We start from the raw sequence: 23,395 nt of genomic DNA on the forward strand, positions 1-23,395 counted from the left end.
ATCAAAAACCGCCTAACAAACAAAAGTCCAGTAGCAGAAAGTTTCACCAGTGAATTCTACCAAATATTCAAAGATTTAATACCCATCCTTCTCAAACTCTTCCAAAAAATTGAAGAGGGGGGAAAGCTTCCAAACTCATTTTACAAGGCCAGCATTATCCTGACACCAAAACCAAAGAAGGACACCACAAAAAAAGAAAATTGCAGGACATTATTCCTGATGAACATAGATGCAAAAATCCTCAATAAAATATTAGCAAACCAAACTCAACAATAAATTAAAAGGATCATTCACCATGATCAAGTGGGATTTATTCTAGGGATGCAAGGATGGGTCAACATCCATAAATCAATCAATATGATATACCACATTAACAAAGCAAAGTATCAAAATACATGATCATCTCAATAGATGCAGAAAAAGCACTTGACAAAATTCAACACTCATTTATGATAACAAACTGTCAACAAAGCAGGTATAGAGGGAATGTACCTCAACATAATAAAGGTCATATATGCCAAGCCCACAGCTAACATCATCCTCAGTGATGAAGAGCTGAAAGCTTTTCCTGTAACATCAGGAACAAGACAAGGATGCTCTTTCTTGCCACTTTTATTCAACATAGTATTGGAAGCCCTAGCCAGAAAAAAAGAAATAAAAGGCATCCAAATTGAAAAGGAAGAAGTAAAACTGTCACTACTTGCAGATGATATTATTTTATACATAGAAAACCCTAAAGGCTTCACCAAAAATAACTGATAGAACTAATAAACAAATTCAATAAAGTTGCAGGATACAAAATCAACACAAAATAATCCCTTGTGTTTTTATGTACTAACAATGAACTATCAGAAAGAGAAATTAAGAAAACAATTCCATTAACAATTACATCAAAAAGAATAAAATATCTAGAAATAAACTTAACCAAGGAGGTGAAAAGCCTATATACACTGAAAACTATAAGACCTTCATGAAGTAAAATGAAGAAGACAGAAATAAATGGAAAGATACTCCATGCTCATGGATTGGAAGAATTAATATTGTTAAAATGCCCATATTACTCAAAGCAATCTACAGATTCAATATAATCTCTATCAAAATTCCCATGGCACATTTCAGAGAAATAGAACAAACAATCCTAAAATTTGTATGGAACCACAAAAGATCCAAATAGCTAAAGCAATCTTGAGAAAAAAGAACAAAACTGGAGTCATCACGATTTCAAACTATATTGCAAAGTTATAGTAATAATAGTAATTAACAACTCTGAGCAATAAATACCACTCTTGTAATGAGGGCTCAGCCTGCAGTTGCCGGCAGTCTTGATTCTGAGGAACTTGTGAGGTCGATCCACCCTGATGACTTCACATCCTGTCCCGTGGACCACGGACATTTTATAGCTGTGCCCACCTGGGGCCAGAGCAGCAAGCTGAGTCTCACCTGTGGTTTGGTTAAAGGGATTAGAGAGTCTTCCGTGAAATGCCTACGGGGGACAATAATACCATTTCTGGCTTTTGCCACTAGGTGGGACTTTACAACAGATACCAACAGTAAGAGGTATAGCCTGGTGAGGCAACCACCTCTGCTACAGGGATCTTCAACCTCAACACTATTGGCATTTTGCGGCCGGACGATTCTTTGTCGTGGGGACTGTCCTGTGCATTGTACAGTGTCCAGCAGCAGTCCTGGCCTCTCCCCGACCCACTGAATGCCAGTGGCAACCCTCAAGTTGTGACGACCAAAAACGTCTCCCTATGTCTCTGCAGCTGCGGGGGTGGGGGGTGGGGTGCGGTGTGTGTGTGTGTGTGTGTGTGTGTGTGTGTGTGTTGGTGGTTAAGAGCAGGGGCCCTGGGGTCAGACCACTTAAATTTAACTCCCAGTGCCTGTGGCGACTTGATGAGCACCCCATGAATTTAATAATTCATGTGAGCACGCCACAGAATTTATCTTCCAAACCAGGGCAGTATGAGAGGGAAAGAGGGTTCTAATAATAATTTCATAGCTGGAGACTGTCTCAGCAAACAGGGATGTGTGGTCAGTCCTTTAGTCCATAAACAGTGTTGAGCGCTGGACGACTAGTGTGCTAAGTGCTTTACGTGTAGGAACTTCATTTAATCCCCTTAAGACCCTAAGAGATCAGTACCATTACTATACCCTTTTTATATATGGGAAGACTGAGACTCTAGTGAGTTATATAGTCAGTATTCTTTTTTTTTTTTTAAGATTTTATTTATTTATTTATTTGGGAGAGAGAGAACGAGCAGGGGGAGGGGGAAGGGCAGAGGGAGAGGGAGAAGCCAACACCCTGCTGAGCTGGGAGCCAGACCCCAGGACCCCTGGGATCAGGACTTGAGCCGAAGGCAAACACTAAACGGACTGAGTCACCCCAGTGCCTCAGGATTCTGATCTTGGCAGGCGAGTTTCCAAGCCTGTGTTCTTAGCCATGTGCCCACGTGTGCTTGGGTGCTCAGGGAAACACAGGACTACTCAACATCCACTGGACTCCCCATGAACTACTAGCTCTAGGTCATTCACAGTTTCAACCTGAAGCCCACTTAAAAAATTCCGTTTTCAGGGGTTATTGTGATAAAAAGCAGACACACGAAAACCACTGTGGAGCAGGAAATGAGAGTAGCAGTGTCCAGTCTGATTCTCAGTTTTGCAGAGCTCAACAGGTGCACCCTCCCATGAGGAAGTCACTATGTCTATTTAAGAATGAAACAAAACATTATTTTTTCATTCACCTTTATTGTTTTCCCAGATGGCTACTAAGCTCTTAGGACATAAAGTCTTAGTAAGTCATTTGGACACAGCTGCTTAATAAATGAAACTGTCAGGTATTTCTTTTGGCCTGGGGGTGCCACGAAGGCAATGTAAAAGTAGAAAATTCGGGAAACTTTGCACTCACTGTTTTGCCATTGGAAGAACCTGGAGGGTAATGATGGAGAAGACCTTCTCGCCCTGCCACCCCACGTTGGTTGCTCACTCTGGGGAAACCTATCCTGTCCCCATGGCACACGAGTCTGTGCTAATGGAATCCACCCCCCTACCTCCACCAACCCTGTCTCTCTCCCTCCCCCACACACAGCTCTCTTTACCCTCACGCAAAGAACGAATATACCCTGACCCCAGACAGTTGCCAAATCCCATATGAGTTTCCTTTCTTTCAACCTCTTGCCCCTTTTCAACAGGGTCAGGAAGCACTCTTGAAGCACCTACAACTTGGATTTCCTCAAGTTTCCAGTTGAACATCTTCCACGGACATGCAATCTACTCCTCAGGTCAGAGGTCACGCTGTCAACACATGACACAGTGATAAGCAGACTGCATCCCTTCCACAGACAGCACCTCAGGCTGGTGTGCCAAATCCTGAATAAATACACAGACAGAATGTGGCCCTGGGAGAGGCCTGGGAGTATGGCAAAGGGGAGAGGGGCAGTGGGGGAGGGGCCAGCCAGGGAAGTAGTCACTGGGTCTAGGGTCACAAGCACATTTTTCATTCTCGAACTGCCTAATTGACTGTAACAGAAAACTAGACACTGTGGGGGTGGTGGAAAGACATGGGGCAGGGGACCCAGCTCTTATTACTAACCAGGGGCCACCTTGAACAAGTCACTTCTCACTATGCCTCAGTTTCCTTATATATAAAGGGGACTGGATTGCCCAGTGCTTCTCAAATTGGGGTGTTTGAGACACATTCACAGCCAGCCTGTGTGTCTGCCTGAAAATCGTGGAGTGTCTGTCTTTCTGGGGTGCCAAGCTTATTCAAGATTTTTGGGACCCCACTCTTTTTACATGAAAGCATTTTTGTATCCTTGCTTGTTGCTCAAAATGCAAAATGTACATACATTTTTATTACAGAAACTAATAACTGATGACATTTCAGGAGCAATTACTATGTGCCAAGTGTTCATCTCTTTATATGATCCTCACAATTACCCAATGAGATATTTTAGTCCCATTTTATAGACGAAAAAAAACCCTGGGGAACGGAGAAATAAAATAATCTAGCCAAGGTCACATGTTACTAAGCAATGATAAAACAAACGATTCCCTCTCCCCGCTCCCCCAAAAAGGTCTGGGCCCATTGCAGAGTGCTTTGGAATCTACCCCCAGACCCGCAGGGCTTCTCTGATAAGCCTGAACAACATAGATCTCCAAAATGATCTCCGAAGCCCAGCTCTGACACTCCTAAATCAATTTTACTTAAATCGATGGATTAGGGGTTTCACACACAGGATGCCCCTGGAGGATGACAGGAGCTGGGGAGGCCCTGCAGGGGTTCCAGGGGGTTCTCTAGGTGGGCTTTCCCGGCCTCTCAGGCGCTCCCCCAGAGTCCGAGGGCGTGAGGCCCGGGCACCGGCCGCCGCCTAGCCCGGGTGTCTGCAGCCGTGTCGCCTGGCACTTCCTCGTTCCCGCGCGCCCCAGGCTCAGCGCGCAACGCCCAGCGCCGGCGCTCCTGCGGCGGGAGGGGGCCAGAGGGGAGATGTCGCAACCGCCTCCCTCCCTCTTTCCCCGCCTTGGCGCTCAGTCGCCTCCCAGATGAGCGCGCTAGCAGACGGCTGCGGGCCGCCGGGCGCCCGGCATGTCCCCTGAGTGCGCGCAGGCGGCGGGCACAGGGTCCCCGCGCAGCCTGGAGCGGGCCAACCGCACCCGCTTCCCATTCTTCTCCGACGTCAAGGGCGACCACCGGCTGGTGCTGACCGCTGTGGAGACGGTCGTGCTGGCGCTCATCTTTGCGGTGTCGCTGTTAGGCAACGTGTGCGCCTTGGTGCTGGTGCCGCGCCGTCGGCGCCGCGGCAACACCGCCTGCCTGGTGCTCAACCTGTTCTGCGCAGACCTGCTCTTCACCAGCGCCATCCCGCCCGTGCTGGCCGTGCGATGGACCGAGGCCTGGCGGCTGGGCCCGGTCGCCTGCCACCTGCTCTTCTACGTGATGAGCTTGAGCGGCAGCGTCACCATCCTCACCCTGGCGGCCGTCAGCCTGGAGCGCATGGTGTGCATCGTTCGCCTGCAGCGGGGCATGCGGGGCCTGGGGCGGCGGGCGAGGGCCGCGCTGCTGGCGCTCATCTGGGGCTACTCGGCGCTGGCCGCGCTACCCCTCTGCGTCTTCTTCCGCGTCGTCCCCCAGCGGCCCTCCGGCCGGGACCAGGTGAGCGCCGGGCTGTGCGCGCCAGGCAGGTGTCTGGGGCGGGCTGGCAGGCGGGGATCCCACGGAAACGATGACCTGGGATAATGAGTAACAAAAACAACAGAACAGGAATAGGCGATTTGTTGCGTTTAATCGTCGTGTCACTGTGCCGGGTGCTCTGAAGTTTTAGCTCTAAAATTTCACTGCAGCGACGTAGGTCCCGTAAACGCCCTCCAAAACCTTGTAAGTGGAGTCCCCCAAACGCTTGCAAAGTGCACTCTTTATATTGAGGTTAGTGAAATAGCGGGGAGTTTAGGAGCCAGCCAGATGGAACTTCGAGGATCCGGAATGGCTAATCGCATTCGTGTATACCGAAATCTGCTTTCTCGCAGGGTGCTACGGGACTCTTACTAGCACATCCACTTTACATATGAGGAAGCTGAGGCACACAGAGGAATGACTTGCTCAGGGCATCTCATCCTTAGCGCGAGGAGGAGCCGAGATCGTGCTCAGCAGATTCAGCGCGGGCTGGGTAAGGGTCCTGCTTTGAGAACCAGAAGGTAGAGTCAGGGAGAAAGGGCATCGGAGACCCAGGGACCCCAGACCCGATGCTGCCACTAGGGGTGTTGTGATCCTTTCCCGGGGCCTCAGTTTTTCCAAGTGCAAGACGGAAGGATTAGACTAGACCACAGGATCTCTCCCCGGGGAGCCTGGCATGATGGGTGGCTTCAGAGTATCCTGGGCGCCCGAATGTTCGGCAGATTCCGGACGCTGGCAGATGAGCTTTATTCTGAGCAGTATGCTCAGAGCTGTCATTAGGATCTTTGTGGAGGTCCATGACCTAAAAAAAAAAAAAAAAGGTTCTGTGGACAGTTCATGACATTGGCTCGGGTCCACTCCAGTTCGGCAGTCCAGAATCACGGTGCAGAATCGCGGTCCACGTCTCTTCCTGTTTGCTGCCCCGCAGCGCTGTTGCGGTTTGTGCGCGGAGATTCAGTCCGGGGCGCGGCACCTGCAGGCCGGCCGGGTGGAGGACAGTGGCCAGCGGTTCTGGTTGCCATCCGAGCGTACTAGGTTTTCTGCGCCTCATGGGGAGGGACAGAGAAAGGACATAAGTCTGTACGCCCTTTATAAAGGAAAGCAGGTGTCCTGCTCTGGGCTCAGCCTCTCCGAGGGTCTGCCCTAAGCTGGTTTTCCCCCGCCCCCTCCCTTTCTCTACAACTCACTGGTTTTCTGGCCTGAGCAAAACCGTCACAAACCACAGTCCCAAAGAGAGGCCTACCCAGTGACCAGAAGGGAGTTAGAAGGTAGGAAGGCGTGGGAATGAGATGTGACCTGGGGGAAGGCTTCCTGCTACAGAGATGGACACAGTCTGAGCAGAGGATGCCCTCCTGGGTATGTGCTCTGGAGCGTGGACACAGATGTGGGTTTCTCTGGGGGTCTCCCCAGACCAGTCTCTCACACACGCCTTTTAATGGCTTGTGGGGAGAAGTCTGCATCCTGTGTAAGCAGTCTCTCTCTCTCTCTCTCTTTTTTTCTTTTTAACACAAATCAGACCTCCTAATAGTTTATTTTTTGCATGGAACATTGTGGGGTTTTTGTTTGATTGTTTTGTTTTGTTTTAAGGCCTTGAATGACTAATAGACAGGAACCATGTCAGGCCTGTGGCACTTGATCAAAGAGCATGGAAGCCTGTGGTCATGCCCCCTCAAGTGGGGGCCAGGATGGCTGGGCTCAGCTGAGCTAGTGGGCTGCCATCAGCATAGCAGACCAAGGACCCTAACCTAGTGGGCAGGCCTGTCCTCCTCAGCCCAGATGTACTGGAGAATCAAAGTGGGTCACTTAGATGATTCTAAAATAAGTGAAAGACCAGGCCTCACCCCAGACCGGTTGGATCAGCTGGAGGCTAGGTTTTGCCATTGGCCTTTTGATTTTTTTTAAGTTATTCTCTCACAGAATAACAGTGTTTCTGTATTTTTCACAGACCTTGAGGGACTTTTCCCTGTTTTTTTTTTTTCTTACAGAAAACAATGACAGTCAGGAAATTAAAGATCAAATAGACTATATCTTCAGGGTATCTTATGTTCCCAGACATGTACCTTGTGCCCTTCCCTTTTACAACTGTTTTAGGTACATTTAGACTTAATTGGCAAATAACGCTAAAAAAAAGTGAGGCTCTTGTCTCTTCCCAGACTAAAACTGCTTGCTTACATGGACACAGGTGGTTGTTTGAGCAAGAAGGCCTTCTCTCAGATGGGGGAGCTTCCCTGTTTTGTCACTGTGTATTTTACCTCTGGTAGGGTGTCTGTGTGGTCGGAGCCTTCGAAAGCACTTCCGGGATGACCAGAGCTGAACTGTGAGGGGCTTCCATGGAGACTTGTGTTGTGGTGGCTTTCCCTCAGTTTCCCTTGGGGTGGGCATGCAGACCTCTCCTTTATAAACGCAGAAACACCTCCTTGGTCATAGAGCCTTTGGAGAGGGATTGGGCAAAGCCACTGGGAGAGCACCTCAGAAGGTTGAGGGCTAGGTGAGTTGGTCGCAGGAGCCCTCCTCCCTGAAATTAGGAGAGGGAGGGCAAGGGAGCTTGTAATAGAAAAAAAAACAGATGGTCCTTTTGAACTCCCCATCCTCTTTTTCTTTTCCCCACCACGTGCACCTGCCAACAAGCCAAGGAACAGAAAAACTCCCCTGTTCCTCAAGGGCTGTGACCTGAGCATTTAGGAAACAACTCATTTTATAGGTGAGCAAACTGAGGCTCAGGGATGGAAGAAATAAGTTGCAAGAATGAGAAACGGGGGAAAAAAAAGAGTGTGGCCATTTAAAAAAAGAGACAGCAAAGGATCTAGGCTAGACGGAACGGAGTCTCACATTTAAAATTAGCAAAAGCTTATTTTCTTAATCCTCTGTTCCCAGCTTCCTGTCTGTAGATTCTGCCCGCCCCTTCCTACTTGGACACTAAATATGGAGGTTTTGGATGGGGGACACTTTCCTACCCAAACCACCGGCTGAGGGAACTCACTAACCCCAAGCACACACTGGCCACCTCCTCTTGAGGAGGGCTAGCCAGGGCAACAGCGCCTCTCAGAGCTTTCTGCCAATCCGAGTGCCCCCCAGTTCCCCAGAACAGCAACATGAGTACCTTTGTCCATTTGGGCAGTGGGTGCCCCGCAGTCCAGGGTGACCAGCCTCCCTCAAACTTCTCTGAGGGGAGGATGAAATGATAGACACGCTAAGAATGATAGATAATTTGTTATTCGGAGTGTGGGCTCTGGAGCCCAGTGTTCCGAGTCTGAATCCCATCTCTGTCATTTAGGGGCTGTGTGACAGAGGCGAGGGGTCCCCACCTCTATACCTTCCTTTCCTCATTTGTAGAACTGGCATGATGTGAGTAGAGCCTTACAGGATTGCCATGGGGACTAGTGTTCAGTGAGCGAGCCAACACCTGGTACATACACAGTTAAGCACTCAGGAATTGCCAGCTATTATTAGTTTCCTTATCTTTGGTTATAAATATTTCAAACATTCTTTAAATAGTGTAATTCTTCTGATTGCTGTAAAACAATAGACTGCCATATTTTTTGTTTAAAGATTTTATTAATTTGACAGAGAGAGACACAGCGAGAGAGGGAACACAGGCAGGGGGAGTGGGAGAGGGAGAAGCAGGCTTCCCGCTGAGCAGGGAGCCCCATGTGGGGCTCGATCCCAGGACCCTGAGATCGTGACCTGAGCCGAAGGCAGATGCTTAACAACTGAGCCACCCAAGCGCCCCAATAGACTGCCATTTTAAGAGGGTGGGCACATTCTAGCAACAGAGACATCTCAGCCAGGTCCACTCAGCCTGTTCCAACAGGATTCCTGCCTGTGTGTGCTGTGGCTCTGGCAGGCACTGACCCCCTTCGGCAGGTTGGGGGGACTGTCCACCCCGGCCAGAATGTGCTGCCTATTCATTGCACAAACATTTACCGAGCACCCGCCCCCCTCGCCCCACTGCCCTCACCACGAGTCACATGACCACGACGGCGTCCTGATCAAGGAGGTGCACGTATTGACAATGCAGATGGTCTCAGACCCTGGCCCAGTTTGGTTCTCGCAGAAACCCTACAAATAGGTGTTCGTATGTTCATTTTCCAAAGGGGGAAATGCTAAAGTCACAGAGCAGACAAGGGATGGAACCAGAATTTAGCCGTGGTCTGTGCTTCTCCCCGCGCCTTTTCCCGCGAGTTCACACTTCCTTAGGAGCCCTCTGTCTTACTGCTCTGCCTGCCCCAATCTCATAGCAGGCCGGAAGGCCGTCGTGTCTCCGTTGAGTGTGAATTGACTGAGGCGATAAACACAGTTGGCCGGCCTCTGTTACTATTAGAGGATACCTTTAAGATATAAGTGCATCTCTTGCCTTGATATGTTCTTTCTCTTCTGTTGGGAAGCTGGTAGACAAGGGGATATCCACTAGAATTCCCACTTCCTTAAAGTGCTCTCGAAGTCTTTCATTTTGTTTGAAGAGGTGGAAGAGGGAGAATGGTTTACAAAGGGACCCTCAGGGCTACTCGGAGAAGCATCACTAGAGGAGTTGACAAGAAATAGCTGGAATCAGGTGGCATTTGCAAATAAGTCAACCAGGGTGGAGAAGGGTCCGCATTGAGCAGTGTCTATGGATAGATGCCCCCATCCACAGGGGAGTCTTCTCAGAAGAGAATGAGTGGTATCTCAACTGTGGGTGAAGATGAAAGGCAGTTAGCCAGACATGGATGTGGGGAACTGGAGGGACATTACAGGCAGAGGAAATAGCCCATGTGTTGGCAAGACATGGTGCTGGAAGGAGTGGCAGGGGCCAGCTGGAGAAGGGCCAGGTGTGCCCATGGAGGGAGTTTGGACTTACGAGGTGAGAGATGGTGTGGCCTGGGATGGGTGAGCCAGCGAGACTGAGATACGGGGATGGGGGGGGTTGGATAGCTATTAAGGCAGAGCCTAATGTTTCCCTCTGAGTGGGGAGGGAGGAGGGAGACGGCAGAAAGCCCATACTCTGGTTGCTGGCAGCGTAGGGAATGGCGACTCCATGCCCTGAGTCAGGGATGGCAGGAGGTGCAGCCTTCTGGGGTGGGACATCGGAGCCTGACATGCCTGTGAGGCAGCCTTCAGAGATGTCCTCAGGGCACAGGGGCCAGTCTGGGGTTCAGGAGAAGACAGGGCTGGAGAAAGCATCGGTGTCTTGGAAAAGAAACCATGGAAATGGATGAGATTGCCCAGGAGAGGTAGAGGTTGGGATGGGGGTACAAGTCACACTTAACCACACTTAACACCCTTGTACGTGGCCTCCTGCCTTCATCCCTTCTGGTCCCGACACTGAGCTCCAGCCTCCCCATTCTCCTGACTGAAGCCCCATCCCTCCAGGCACAGTGGACTCAGCCCTCCCCCCCACCCCCAGGATGCCGCTCTCCTCTGGGACTGCGCTCGCCTGTCCCCAGTAGCTCTGGGCACTGCAGCTCGCTGCCCTGTATTGAAGCTTCTTAGCGCTTCTCTCTCTCCCTGAGCACATCAGAGCCCCCTTGAGGGCAGGGGCCTCGCCTTGCCCATCCTCACTGTGGCCTACGGTGATGCAGCCACCAGGGCTCGAGTCAGCAGGTGGTTGAACAAAGCAATTAAAGAACAGTCGCTGACTTGGCCAGCTCTGCTTCTGTAGCTCAGTAACAAAGCAGAGCTAGCCCTCTGGGTTTTCAAGTTTCCTTTTTAAAATCAGGAAACATTTCAAATGTGCAGAAAAAGTAGAGGGAATATTATAAAATTCACGTCTCCCACCTTCCAGAGCCGACTTACTACCACGCTCCCTCCTAAGTCACAGCCCGGGAGAGAATACCTAGAATCAAAATAATATAAGTCAGACAGATTTTCCCACAAAAACACAATTGTAATACCAGGCCAGCTCTCTGACTGTGCGCCTGGTGCCTGTTGTTAGATTTTTAAATGAGAATAAACACTGCACTTCACCAAGGATACCATATAAAGCTTTCTAAAGAGCATATAAATCCGTCATTCGGTCCACACAGGCCAGTTGCACCGTCACTTCGGTCATGCCTGGGGGTGCTGTGCAAAGTTCTTATCTTACTTCCTTATCACACTCCGTGCTTAGAGCGAGCGCCAGAAATCAGAAGGTAAAGGAGCGTCTTCATCAGAGTCATGAAACTGGGGGAACTTCCTGGATGAGTTCCTTGTTTTTGTTGAAAAAAAAAATAGCTGGTTAGGTTTGCTAAACTAGCATGGTAATCTGTGTTTCATGTTTGATGTTCATTTCTTTTAAAAATGGACTTTTATCGCCATTTTTTTTGCTCTTATAAAATAATATAGGAATTCTAGAAAATTCAGATAAGCCAAAAGAACAAAAATAACTTGAGTCCCATCTAGAAACAGACACTTAATTTTCTGGAATGTACCCTGCAACCTTTTGTCTACGCATATGTGTGTCAGGGTGGGTGGGCATGTGTACACAGGTGTATATCTGTTCGTTCACACCTACGCATTTTCTTCAGCATCACGGGACTGATACAGGCAGAGTGTTTGGGGATCTACTTCTTTGTTCCTATCGAAGGGAGAACACCTGGCTCTATTGTTATACATTCTACAAAATCATGTTAAGCCTGGAGAGATTTTGGCAGACATTCTGGAGAAGCTTTTAGAAAGAGGTGGGGGCCTTTGGGGGTTTTAAGAAACAGTTCTGGGGCCTGTTTTTCTGCCCTCCCGGTACCTTTTCCTATCTCAAGTATAGGAATCAGAGACCAAGGCACATTCAGGGCTGGAATCATCTTTTCTGATCGCTGCTCCATCATATTTGCTGGTCCGTGTTGCCCACCGGTGTAGTAGGCTGAGGGCATGGTGGGCAGAGATCATCTCAAAATAATCATCACACTGCCAATACTCAGAAGATCCTTGAAGGACACACATTTCTTTCCAGTCACCACAATGTAGAAAGATCGAATGCACTTTGTCCCCTTGGGTGTGGATGGTGGGGATGGGGATCGAGGGACAAGTTTTTGGAATGACTAGTACATTTGTGAGCCATCTAAACGAGACAGGAAAAGGAAGCAACATTCTCACCCCCCTTTCAAGGTATAAATACCATTAAAGCATTCTTCCCTGCTCGACTTGCCTTAAGAGTTTTCTTGGTAGGTCCCTGGATTTCTTTTATAACCACTTAGCTCTCTGGAGAAGATATTATATGATTAAAAAGAACTATACTTTTAGTGTCTTAGACTCTTGTTTTAAGAAGATGTTTCCAAACCTTACTTTTCTCCTCTGTGTAATCGGAAAAATAATAATATGCATTTCAATATGGTTGTTGTGAACATTCAAGGAGATAATGTATGTAAAGTGCTTCCTGGCTTAGAATAAATGCTCAGTGAGTATTTTCTGTTAATACTGAATAGGAAAAGAAGTGCCTATTTGTTTGCATTTTGAGTTTGAGCACCCAATTATGATATATGTGATAAAAGTTCTTTGCCCTTGCTTAGTGTAGCATTCAACACATATTGGCCAAATGAATGAATGATGCTATAAATCCTACTACTACAATTCGTTAAGATGCCTTGTCCATCAAACGTCAACAATGTGCTCTTTTTACACAGAATGTGCTCTTGAAAGTCTGCTCTATGTGTTCAGAAGTGTTTAGGGCAACTTGGTTTCCAAATAGTTTGCTCCTATAGTCAAGCAGGCACGGGAAATTTGTGTTTGGGAGGAGAGACAGACAGACAGATCTCTTTTCATTGACCTATTTATTCTTTGGAGGAAATTGTTGCGGCAGCTCCTAGTAACTATGTAATAATGTCCCCACACGCTTCGAGGTTGGTAATTAGCGTCAAATGCTCGAATTCAGCACAACATACTGACAACAGCAAGGTCACAAACCAGGCCTTTCCGCCCCATGCCAGTGGTTTTCCATCTTATGTGGGGCTGTCGTGTGACCCTCTGCAAGGAGAGACACGTGAGGAGAGAGCTTCCAAGTCTGGGCCCCAGGATTGTCTTGGGGCAAGCTGCGGCTTTCTTTGATGCAGCTTGACGCATTTTAGACATTTGCACGTCCCCCAAATGAACCCTTAGTGCCTTAACATCGTTTCTGGTGTCTTCAGTGGTCCCAGGGTGACTGCATTGCAACCTCGCGCCTGTTTGTATAGGCTTGTGTGCAGCATGTCACTTCCAATCTAGGGTTGTCATCTGTAAAATGAGGGACTTGGCAGAGAAGGCTCCAGGGCTCTTGGCAGCTCAATCTAAGGAAGTGGGAAGAACACTGGGCCTGAAGTCATGCCCGGGAACTAACTCGAGCTGTTACCAGCATGTGACCCTGAGACCCAGTTGCATCTCCTGGAGAATGGGCATAATAGTTGTGGTTATTCTGAGGGTCAGAGAGAAATGATTCATAGGTGTGTTTGCCTGGGCAGGGGAAGAGATGCTGAGCTTCCTTGTCATCCTAGTTGCGTCGTGGTAACACCCCAGTGTAACAGTTTGGGGCACCCTCCTACTGGGACTGAGCTAAAGTCAAATAAGAAGCCACCATGGAAATGACGTTCTCTTCCTTCTTGTAACTAGGAAATTCTGATTTGCACACTGGTTTGGCCCAGCATTACCGGAGAAATCTCCTGGGATGTGTCATTTGCTACTTTGAACTTCTTGGTGCCAGGATTGCTCATTGTGATCAGCTACTCCAAAATTTTACAGGTATGTGTGCTTCAAGTGCCACAGCTGAACTCCACTTGGGCTAGGGATGTTTCAGATGGAATCAGCCTCCAGGTTGGAAGTTACCTTAGGGTTCACGCCAGTCCAGTCCTGGCTCCCTGCCCAGGTCCACCCTTCTGCAACATTGAGGGGCAAGAGTTTGGTATTTAAAAAAAAAAAAGTTATATCTTTATGACTGTTATCATTATTTTTATTATTTTGCTGATCACTAAAGCAATACAAAGCTCATTATAAAAAATTAAAGACATGTAGAAATGTATAACACAGAAATCAAACATCTACTCCCACTGTTAACAGTTCAAAGTACATTTTTGAGGTTAATTTTCTTACAAATTTACCTATATACATACTTTTATGCCATATGTGTGTATATATACATATATATATGATAAACCATATAAAATGGTCAAATATCAACCGTATATCATGGTTCAACCCAATGTTGGTTTGTTTGTTTCAGATTTGAGATAACACTATTTGTAATTTCCTTTTTTGGCTTAACACTAGATTGCAGTATCTTTCCATATTTGTTTTTATATCTCTGCCTCATTTTTTTAATGGCTTCATGGTCTTCCATACTACGGATGTGACATAATTTATTTTATGGACTTTTGGGTTGAGTCCATTGTTACCCATTACAAACAGTGAGGGAGACTCTATACAACACTATACAAATATAGTGAGGGAGAATGGACACGTCTAAAAACTTTTCACTGAAGTATAATATACATCCAGAAAAGCATACCCGGCTCACAAAGTGACCACACTCCTAGAAGCAGCTCCCAGAAACAAAACGAGAAACAGAACATTACCAGGGCCCCTTCCTGTGACTGTCCCATTGCTACCCCACACTCCCAGAGAAGGTGCTTTTCAAAAGTGCGCTGAACAAGGAAGTGATCGCTACCTTCGAAGTGAATATGTACAGGGACAATGGGAAGGACCTTGCCAACCTGGCTCCTGCCTCTTTTTTTTTTTTAAAGATTTTATTTATTTATTTGACAGAGAGAGACACAGCGAGAGCAGGAACACAAGGTAGGGGAAGTGGGAGAGGGAGAAGCAGGCTCCCCGCCGAGCAGGGAGCCCGATGTGGGGCTCGATCCCAGGACCCCGGGATCATGACCTGAGCCGAAGGCAGACGCCCAGCCGAGGCTCCTGCCTCTTGACGCAGCCCATTCACATGGGCACAGGCAGATGGCGTGTGTTCATGCTTATCTCAGAAGGTTTAATGCAAGAAGTCCTCTTGGAGGTTTATAGTTGTTGAATCTTGGTTTTTATTGCATATTACAGGTCATCTGGCAAACGAACTTATTGAAGTGGGGCTCTGTAGGTCCTGCTTGCTATCCAGCCACTTTTATGGCCCTTTCTTCGTAGCTGAGGATCTGTAAACTTCTTAGAGGCTCGGAACCCAAAACCAGGCCAACCTCCATCTGGTTCTGCTAATCCTGGGTCCTGTGGGAGATGGCCTGCCATGCTCTTCTCTAGACTCTTCCCCACCAGTTGCCTTGTGACCCATAAGTGACACCCAGCCTGGGGCTTTTTCATGAGGCAGTGTCAGGCCTGGAGTTAAGGTCTGTAACATGCTTGCAGTGAGGGGCTGGCATGTGTAAATGCTATATCAGTATTAGCTGTTATTACCTTAAAAGAAAGGGAGTAAGGGAAAAAGGAAGATGAATTTAGAATGAATTCTTTAAAAATTATTTAACAAATATTTATGTAGTATTTACAATGTGTCAGGAACGAATTCATTTAATCCTATTAAGAATTACAGATGAGAAAACCAATGCACAGAGAGGCTAAGTAACTTGCCCAAGATCACAGAGCGCATAAGCAGCAGGATCAGGATTTACACTCGGGCAGTCTGGCCCCAGGGTCCCAACACCTTAATTCCTCAGACATTTGTTAAGAAGCTGCTCTATGCGATGTGTTGGCGGGGAGTGGAGATTGGTCAAGAGTGAGCAGGCCACATTCTTGATCCAGAAGGAGCTTTAACCCGCGGCAGACTGTTGAGTGTTGCGCAGATGTAGGAAGTGAATGAGGGGAAGGAGAGAGAAGAGCAAAGGGCCGTGAAAGGCAGACACGGAGACAAGAAAGGGCTCTTTTAATAACCCAGTTTTTGAGTCCTTGCTGTGTGGCCTTTGGCAAGATACTGACTTTCTCTGAACCTCAGCTCCCTCATCTGCGGAATGGTGATGCTCGGATGGCGTAGGATTGTTGGGAGACAGGTCAGAGATACTCCCTGCCCATAGCAGGGGATGAGTAAACCACTTCTGTTGTTACGTGTTAGGCAAGGCAGCCCCTCTGACCCTTCTCTCAGAGCATGCTGGGGAAAGCTACCGTTGAGATTTTGAATAAACCGCAGGGCGCAGATTTGGAGCATGGCAAGAATGAGGAACCAGGAACTGATGCTAGAGCAGGCCTCGCTGGCTGGAGCGGGGCTCCTCCAGGGGCAGTCGCACTCCCGAGTTCCCTAGAGGCCGCCAGGGCTCGGGTCTGCCCCTATGTACTTCACCTCAGACTTCTCAGCCACCTTCTGAGGGAGGATTGACTTATCCCACCATCTTCCATCTTTCTGTCAGGCCAGGGCCCACGCAGAAACATTCCAGGAGCCCCCAAGGGCCCTGATGATTTGGGGGAGGTGTCCTGGTATTCATCTGCCTCTAAACTGCAGGTCATCACTTTCCAGATCCATGGCCAGCCTTCAGTTCTTCCCATCACAGACCCCAGGACGGCTCCTGGATGAGACAGAATATGGATCATGACTCACAGTTATGAAACAATGCTCTGAGTAGTGACTCAAAGATATCAGTTAGAACCCATCGATTCCCTCACACGTTGAGCAAAACTCAAAGCCCTCACCTTAAGACCCCGTGTGATCTGGCTGCCCTCTAACCTCATCTTCTCACCTTCTCTTATGGCCACATTGGCTGTGGGGCTGTTCCTCACACATGCCAACACACAGCTGCCTCAGGGCCTTTGCACCTGTGATTTCCTCTTGTGGATCTCTATTCCCCCAATTTCTGTGCGGGCCACTCTCCCATTCCATAAGGTCTCTGCTCAAAAGGCTCTTCCCCGGAGACCCTCCTCATCATTCTCTAGTCCCTATTACCCTGATTTATTTCTCTTCAGTGCACTTACAACCCCTGTCATGTTCCATTTATGTGGATTTATTTGTAAAGCATCTGTTTGCTCACTAGAATGCAAGCTCCATGAGGGCCGAGACTTTGTTTTGTTTCCTGCTTTAGCTCCATGCCTAGCACAGAGCCTGGCTTATTCATTGTAGATACTCAGTAAACCCTGAATGAGTAAGACGCAAACCTTGGCTCACATTGAAAGGGCCTACAGTACCTTCTCCTTTTGGGCGGGAAAATCACTGAACAAGATCACTGAACAAAAAGTCCTAAGACCCAGATTCTAGTCCAAGCTTTATTACTTTGTGACCTTAGGCAAGTCATTTAACTACTGTGGGCCTCAGTTTTGTCTGGAGCTAGATAGGCCTCAGTGGATTGCTTAACACAATAAAATGAGAATGCAGATATGATAAAATTTCGAACAGGCTGCTAGACTTTTTTTTTTTAAAAGATTTTATTTATTTATTTGACAGAGAGAGACACAGTGAGAGAGGGAACACAAGCAGGGGGAGGGGGAGAGGGAGAAGCAGGCTCCCTGCAGAGCAGGGAACCCGATGCGGGGCTCGATCCCAGGAACCTGGGATCATGACCTGAGCTGAAGGCAGACGCTCAACGACTGAGCCACCCAGGCGCCGTGGCTGCTAGACTTTAATTGGAAAGAGATCTAGCATTGTGATATTGAAAATCATGCTAATGCAAATATAAGACTTAAAAAAATTTACTTTCCACCCCACTAGCCAAACTTACTATTGCCCATTTCCCGGGAGGACTGTGATGTTTGTCCTCACTTTGGACCTGTGGGTTTGCCCGGTGGGTAACTTGGAAGCAGGTAAGCTGCCAGGTGGATGGAGCGTCTGCACAGGCCCTCATAACTTGTGTCTCTCTCCCTCCGAAGATACTCATAACTCAGACACACTGGATCAGCTTTTCAGCTGAGATTCTTCTGTCAAGAGCATAACTCTATAAAATGAACATCAGTGTTATCAGCTATTTTCATAGAGACACAACTAGCAAACCATCTGAAGCCTGAAGACACAAAACTCCACTTGCCACCCCTTTCCCTCTGACTCAATTTCCATGTATGGGCCTGAGAAGTGCCTTCTTAAAGTCACCCTGATCTTTGATTGCTCTAAAGCGGCATTTCCCCTAAAGCACTCTCTAGAACTCCATGGGCTGTTAGATGTTAGAAAAGGGTGTCCCTGATCCCATGAGTTCAGGAAATGCTGATGAATCAGTGTCAGGTGGGTCTCTTACTGCAGGACTTGCGAGAGGCTTCATTACACGAATGTACTTTGCGAGTCTCCAGCACAGGAAGAGAGGCAGCGTTGCTAAATCTGACCTCAGACCCCCCTTTTCCCCCCACAGAGCATCTCTCTGCACTGGTGCTCCATGGGTCTCCTTTGGGGAACGCTGCTCTAACGTCCCTGGCCCGGGCGCTGCTTCTGCCCTGCGTACTCAAGGACCGAGAGCAGGCCTCAGCTGGGCTCTTTGCTTCCAGAGCTGCTCCGCGAGCTCAGGCCGGTGGCCTTACCCACCGTTCTGCCTTCCCTCCTTCCCCTTCCCTCCTGACTCAAGCATGCTATACATCTTCAGTGGCTTTTTCCAATCAGTACCTTCCCAGGGTAAGAGTCTCCCACTCACTCCCAAGTGCCTTCAGTGCGGCTGTCCCTGCTGGCTGTTGGGGCTTGGTTTACATTTCTCGTTCCCCATCCTCGGTCTCCATGGAAAGCAGGGTGGGCAGGGCTCCCTTCTTTCTTGCTGACTAGCCAGCACTTGTAAGAGTATGTGGCACCTGGTAGGGGCTCAGTAAATGTTTGCCGAATGAGAGAGTGAGTGTCTAGCTTCAGGTTGGAAAACCCTCCCCTATCTCAGCGCTCACCTGAGAAATGAGCTCCATTTTAGCTAACCATGAAGGTGTTAGGTAGTGAACATGCAACCCCTTCTCCGCGTCTGGCCCTTCCCCAGCTTTGGGGCCTGCTTGCTGGTGATGGAGAGGGAGGTGGGCCCTCTGGAAGGATGGAGTCTATTGTCTGAAGATTCTAATCTGGAGGTTGCTGATTGACCAAGCAGCCCCCAGAGGAGAGCCAACCCCTAGCGCACGAGCTATGTCAGTGGGGACCCGCCTCTCCCTGCACCCACCCTTGGCAACCATGGTGTGGAGGCACAGAGCCGCAGAGGGGTGAGGTGGAGAGAGGTTTCTCTCAGGGCCTTCGGGCACTCACCTGGGTGTGAAGGCAGTGCATCTCAAAAGGACAGTTTACAAAGTGACTCTTTTCAAAGAACTGGGAGAAAATCCCAGATCCGTTGGCCTAAATTAGTGGTCCCCATATTTTAGTCAGCAAGGATCACCGGGGAGTTTGTGAGAAGTTCAGTTTTCTGGGCCCGCTCGGACCCACAAAAGTGAGTATCTGAGGGTGGGCCCAGGCACTTGCCTGGTCATTCTGACAGGGTGGCCACGGACCACACGCCTGGGTGCACCGTCCTCTCTCCTCGTAGCCCCACAGTGAAGAGCTCAGACGCCTCCCCCTGAGGTGTGCTTCCCCCCCGCCCTTGACCATGAGCCCTGAGCAAGTTACCTCACCTCTCAGAGCCTCCATCTCTTGTCCCCAAAATGGGGCAATGACAGGACCTACCCCATAGGCCTGTTTTAAGGATTAAGGTTAACCCTCAAGTTGGTCGAGCATTGAATTTCTCCTAAAACACACGAAGCATTCTGCGCAATGACAGAGACATTTTGAAGCCCGGGTAGAAGTTAACTCGTCTCATCATCTAACAAGGGGAGGGGAGCAACAAGGAGCCACACTGGATTATAAGGAGCCCATTTTTTCGCACTCCCTGAAAGTAGTGGGAATCATGGGCAGAGGAAATCGTAGCATCAGTCAGTGCTAAAAACAGACCCAACCACTTACCCACTCGGACTGTGAGTCAGCCCGTTTCTCTATCTGCTCCCAGTCACCGTCAGGCACTTGCTAGAGCCCCAGGCCACAGAAGCCACAAGGCTGCCCAGTCCCTAGGGAGCCTGCAGTCTGCGGGTGGTCAGAGGTAGCCACGACGCGTCAGCAGCGACCACATGGCACAGGGCACGTGGCAAGGGCCACGTGAGTGCCAGAAACAAAGCATGGCGGGATGCCACTTGGGAGAGGAACCAGAAAGCCTTCTTGGTGTGGCTGGCACTAGAACTTGGGGTCATAGGTCAGGCAGAAGGATTTCCATTGGCAGAAATTGTAGAGGGTAGGAAGGAACTAGTTTAAGATTGAGAGCATGGGCTGGAGTCAGACTGCCCAGGTTTGAAACCCAGTTTTGTGACTGCTTCGCTGGGCACTGTTGGGCAAGTTCTTCAACCTCTTTGAGCCTCAGTTTTCTCATCTGTAAAATGGGGATGATCAAAGTACATCTGTCACAGAAGTGTTGGGAGAATGTAAAGAGATAAGCAAGTGATATGTACAGGGCCTGGCACGTAGTAAGTGCTCAATAAATAGGAATGTACATCCACATCACTCAAAAAATATGTCTAAGACACTGTATGAGGGACTCTAGGCTTCTTGGCAGGGTAACGTGGACAGCAGAAATGATGAGGCTGCTGTTGAAATCTCCCTATGTGCCCACCCTTGTGAGGGGACTGTCCCCCTCTGTATGAATGGTGTCTGATCTCCATGTAGCCAGCGGTGGGGCCAACAGAGCCCACTGATCAGGGGATCATTCCCAAATGGCCCACACTCCAGGCATCGTGGGCCCTTCCCAGAGCAGCTTCGTTTTCAGGCTGACTCCTGGCTACAGCTGTCCTAGCAAATGAGCAGCTTCCAGTCTCCGCCACCTTCTACTGACCTCACCTCAGGGGCCCGTGGCAAGACTAGGATCCAGGTCAGTTGCTCCTATGAAGGAAAGGAACCAAATGTGGGAGTTCAGTGCTCCCTTTCCGCCCAGACTGGCCACACCCTCGTGCCATCTCCCACTGCCCTCTCTGCCACCCAACAACCTGGAGGGGAGGGGCAACAGACTAGTGTGTGTGCTGCCACTTGAACCAGTACCCCTCCCCCTTAAAAAAGGTGAAATAAATAAAATACCCATCAATAGGGGCCCAGATAAATTCTGGAACAGCCACACTCTAGAACCTCTGCAACCACTGACACAGTAACAAGAATGAGGTGCCTTCTCTTTGGGCTGATATGCAATGAGCACCAACATAAACTGCTAAGCGAAAGAGAAGAAGGGTTAAGAATGAGGTGTGTGGCATGGTCCCAAGTGTGTGCAAAGCAGAGTGCAGACATCTGTGTTCCCATGGCCAGGCCTGTGTGTGATAGCAGAGCATTCCCAGAAAGACCTACAGGACCCTGGCCACCGGTCTCTTCCCGGGAGTGGAAATGGAGGGTACAGGAGGCCACAGGCCTTATATTTTTAATTTGATCTGCTTCGGTATCATATTGTTTGAGTTTGTACCTTGAACACATACTGCTTTTATACAATTAGTTACTTACCTCTTTCAAAAAAAAAAAAAAAGAAAGAAAGAAATACTAAGGAAGATGTGTGTCTTAGTCTGTTTGGGCTGCCATCACAAAATACCACAGACTGGGGGCGCCTGGGTGGCCCAGCTGGTTAAGCGGCTGCCTTCGGCTCAGGTCATGGTCCCAGGGTCCTGGGATCGAGCCCCATGTCCGGCTCCCTGCTCAGTGGGCAGTCTGCTTCTCCCTCTGCTTGTGTGCACTCTCTCTCTGACAAATAAATAAATAAAATCTTTTAAAAATAAATAAAAGGCTGAATTAAAAAAAAAAACCCACACAGATTGGGTGGCTTGTAAACAACAGAAGTATATCTGCCATAGTTCTGGAGGCTGGAAGTTGAAGACGAGGGAGCCGCCCTCCAGGCTGCACACTGCCGACTCCTCACTGCCTTCACACGGTGCAAGGGCTGAGGGAGCTGTCCCGGGACTCTCGCCTAATGGCACTGATCATGAGGGCTTGGTGCCCAGAACCTGATCACGTTCCGAGGGCCCCGCCTCCCAGTGTCACAGCCCTGGGAAGGCCGTAACGTTCCACCATAGGAATGTGGGGGGACGCCTTCAGACTGTAGCAGTGCACTTCTGTTCACGTATTTCTCTTCTAGACCATCCAATTCAGCCTTTTCACTTCTCTGCATCAACTCTATTTACAATATGGATGATTTTCTGCCTTCTTCCTGGGGGTGGGGGTCAGCCAGGTGCCCCATTTCCCCAGAGCGTCCTGAGTGCAGGCCGCTGAGACGGGTGCTCTCCACACAAAGTTCCAAAGCCAAATTGTCCCAGGGCAGCAGGGATGGCAGATTCCAATGCTGGATGCTTTGCTCCTCCTAAGTCAAAACCCCCCAACATCTTGCAGTAAATCATGGTCTGGCTCTGTTTGGTGTTCCTGCAGATCACGAAGGCGTCAAGGAAAAGGCTCACGGTGAACCTGGCTTACTCAGAGAACCACCATATCCGCGTGTCCCAGCAGGACTTCCGGCTCTTCCGGACCCTCTTCCTGCTCATGATCTCCTTCTTCATTATGTGGAGCCCCATCATCATCACCATCCTCCTCATCTTGATCCAGAACTTCAAGCAAGATCTGGTCATCTGGCCATCCCTCTTCTTCTGGGTGGTGGCCTTCACGTTTGCCAACTCAGCCCTGAACCCCATTCTCTATAATATGTCACTGTTTAGGAATGAATGGAGGAGAATTTTTCGCTGCTTCTTCTACCCGGAAAAGGGAGCCATGTTTACAGATACGTCTGTCAGAAGAAATGATCTGTCTATTATTTCCAACTAATTAAATTTTCTCTATAGGCAGAGTTTATCACCCTCTGGAAGGCCATGATATGTTTTCAAAGGTAGTGAATTTCCAGGACCATCACATCAGTGTAGCCTGCTTTAACAAAATATAACCTATGCAAATATACATTTATAGCACCAGTCAATTAAGGGGTGATCATTCAGTATAACAGTTTTACCCTTTATAAAATGTTTTGCTATGGGCTCCTTTTAAATATGAACTTTTTTTCAGTTTGTTTGTAATATGATTGAGTTGAATAAATTTTTATTTATAACTGTTCAGCAATCACATTTCTTATATGTAAAGCACACCGTGCTGGTTTCTGGAATGATTCTTGGAAATGATCCAGGACCCAGATTTCTCCTTGAAGGGTCACAGCCGCTCTAGGTATCCCTCCCCTCCTCCCACCAGACTTGCAAGGCCTTAAGACCGTTCACTAATGTCAAGAGCACTTGAGGAACTTCCAAGGAATAATTAAAGCCGACTTTAGTTTTTCACTTATAAGAAATGCCATGGACCCCTTTAGGAGAAGCCATGTCATGCAATCAGAGAGGAGATAGGATGATTCAAAACATCGAAAATGAGAGCACAAGAGATTCCCTCCACAAATCCACCTGTCAGGTCTTTCTTAAGGGAGG

The 23,395-nt window shown here is 48.6% G+C and overlaps 1 protein-coding gene across 1 annotated transcript; it reads left to right on the plus strand.

The window, feature by feature from the left end:
• The first annotated feature begins 4,524 nt into the window (after positions 1 to 4,524).
• FFAR4 (free fatty acid receptor 4) lies at positions 4,525 to 23,042 on the plus strand. The gene is made up of 3 exons (XM_081823810.1): positions 4,525 to 5,152; positions 13,703 to 13,831; positions 22,365 to 23,042. Exons 1-3 carry the CDS (start codon positions 4,586 to 4,588, stop codon positions 22,752 to 22,754), a joined length of 1,086 nt encoding a protein of 361 aa, XP_081679936.1. The 5' UTR covers positions 4,525 to 4,585; the 3' UTR covers positions 22,755 to 23,042.
• The last annotated feature ends 353 nt before the right edge of the window (positions 23,043 to 23,395 follow it).

Source organism: Leptonychotes weddellii, chromosome 6 (genome assembly GCF_054177405.1).
Source record: "Leptonychotes weddellii isolate Sample4059 chromosome 6, ASM5417740v2, whole genome shotgun sequence".
NCBI classification, from domain to species: domain Eukaryota; kingdom Metazoa; phylum Chordata; class Mammalia; order Carnivora; family Phocidae; genus Leptonychotes; species Leptonychotes weddellii.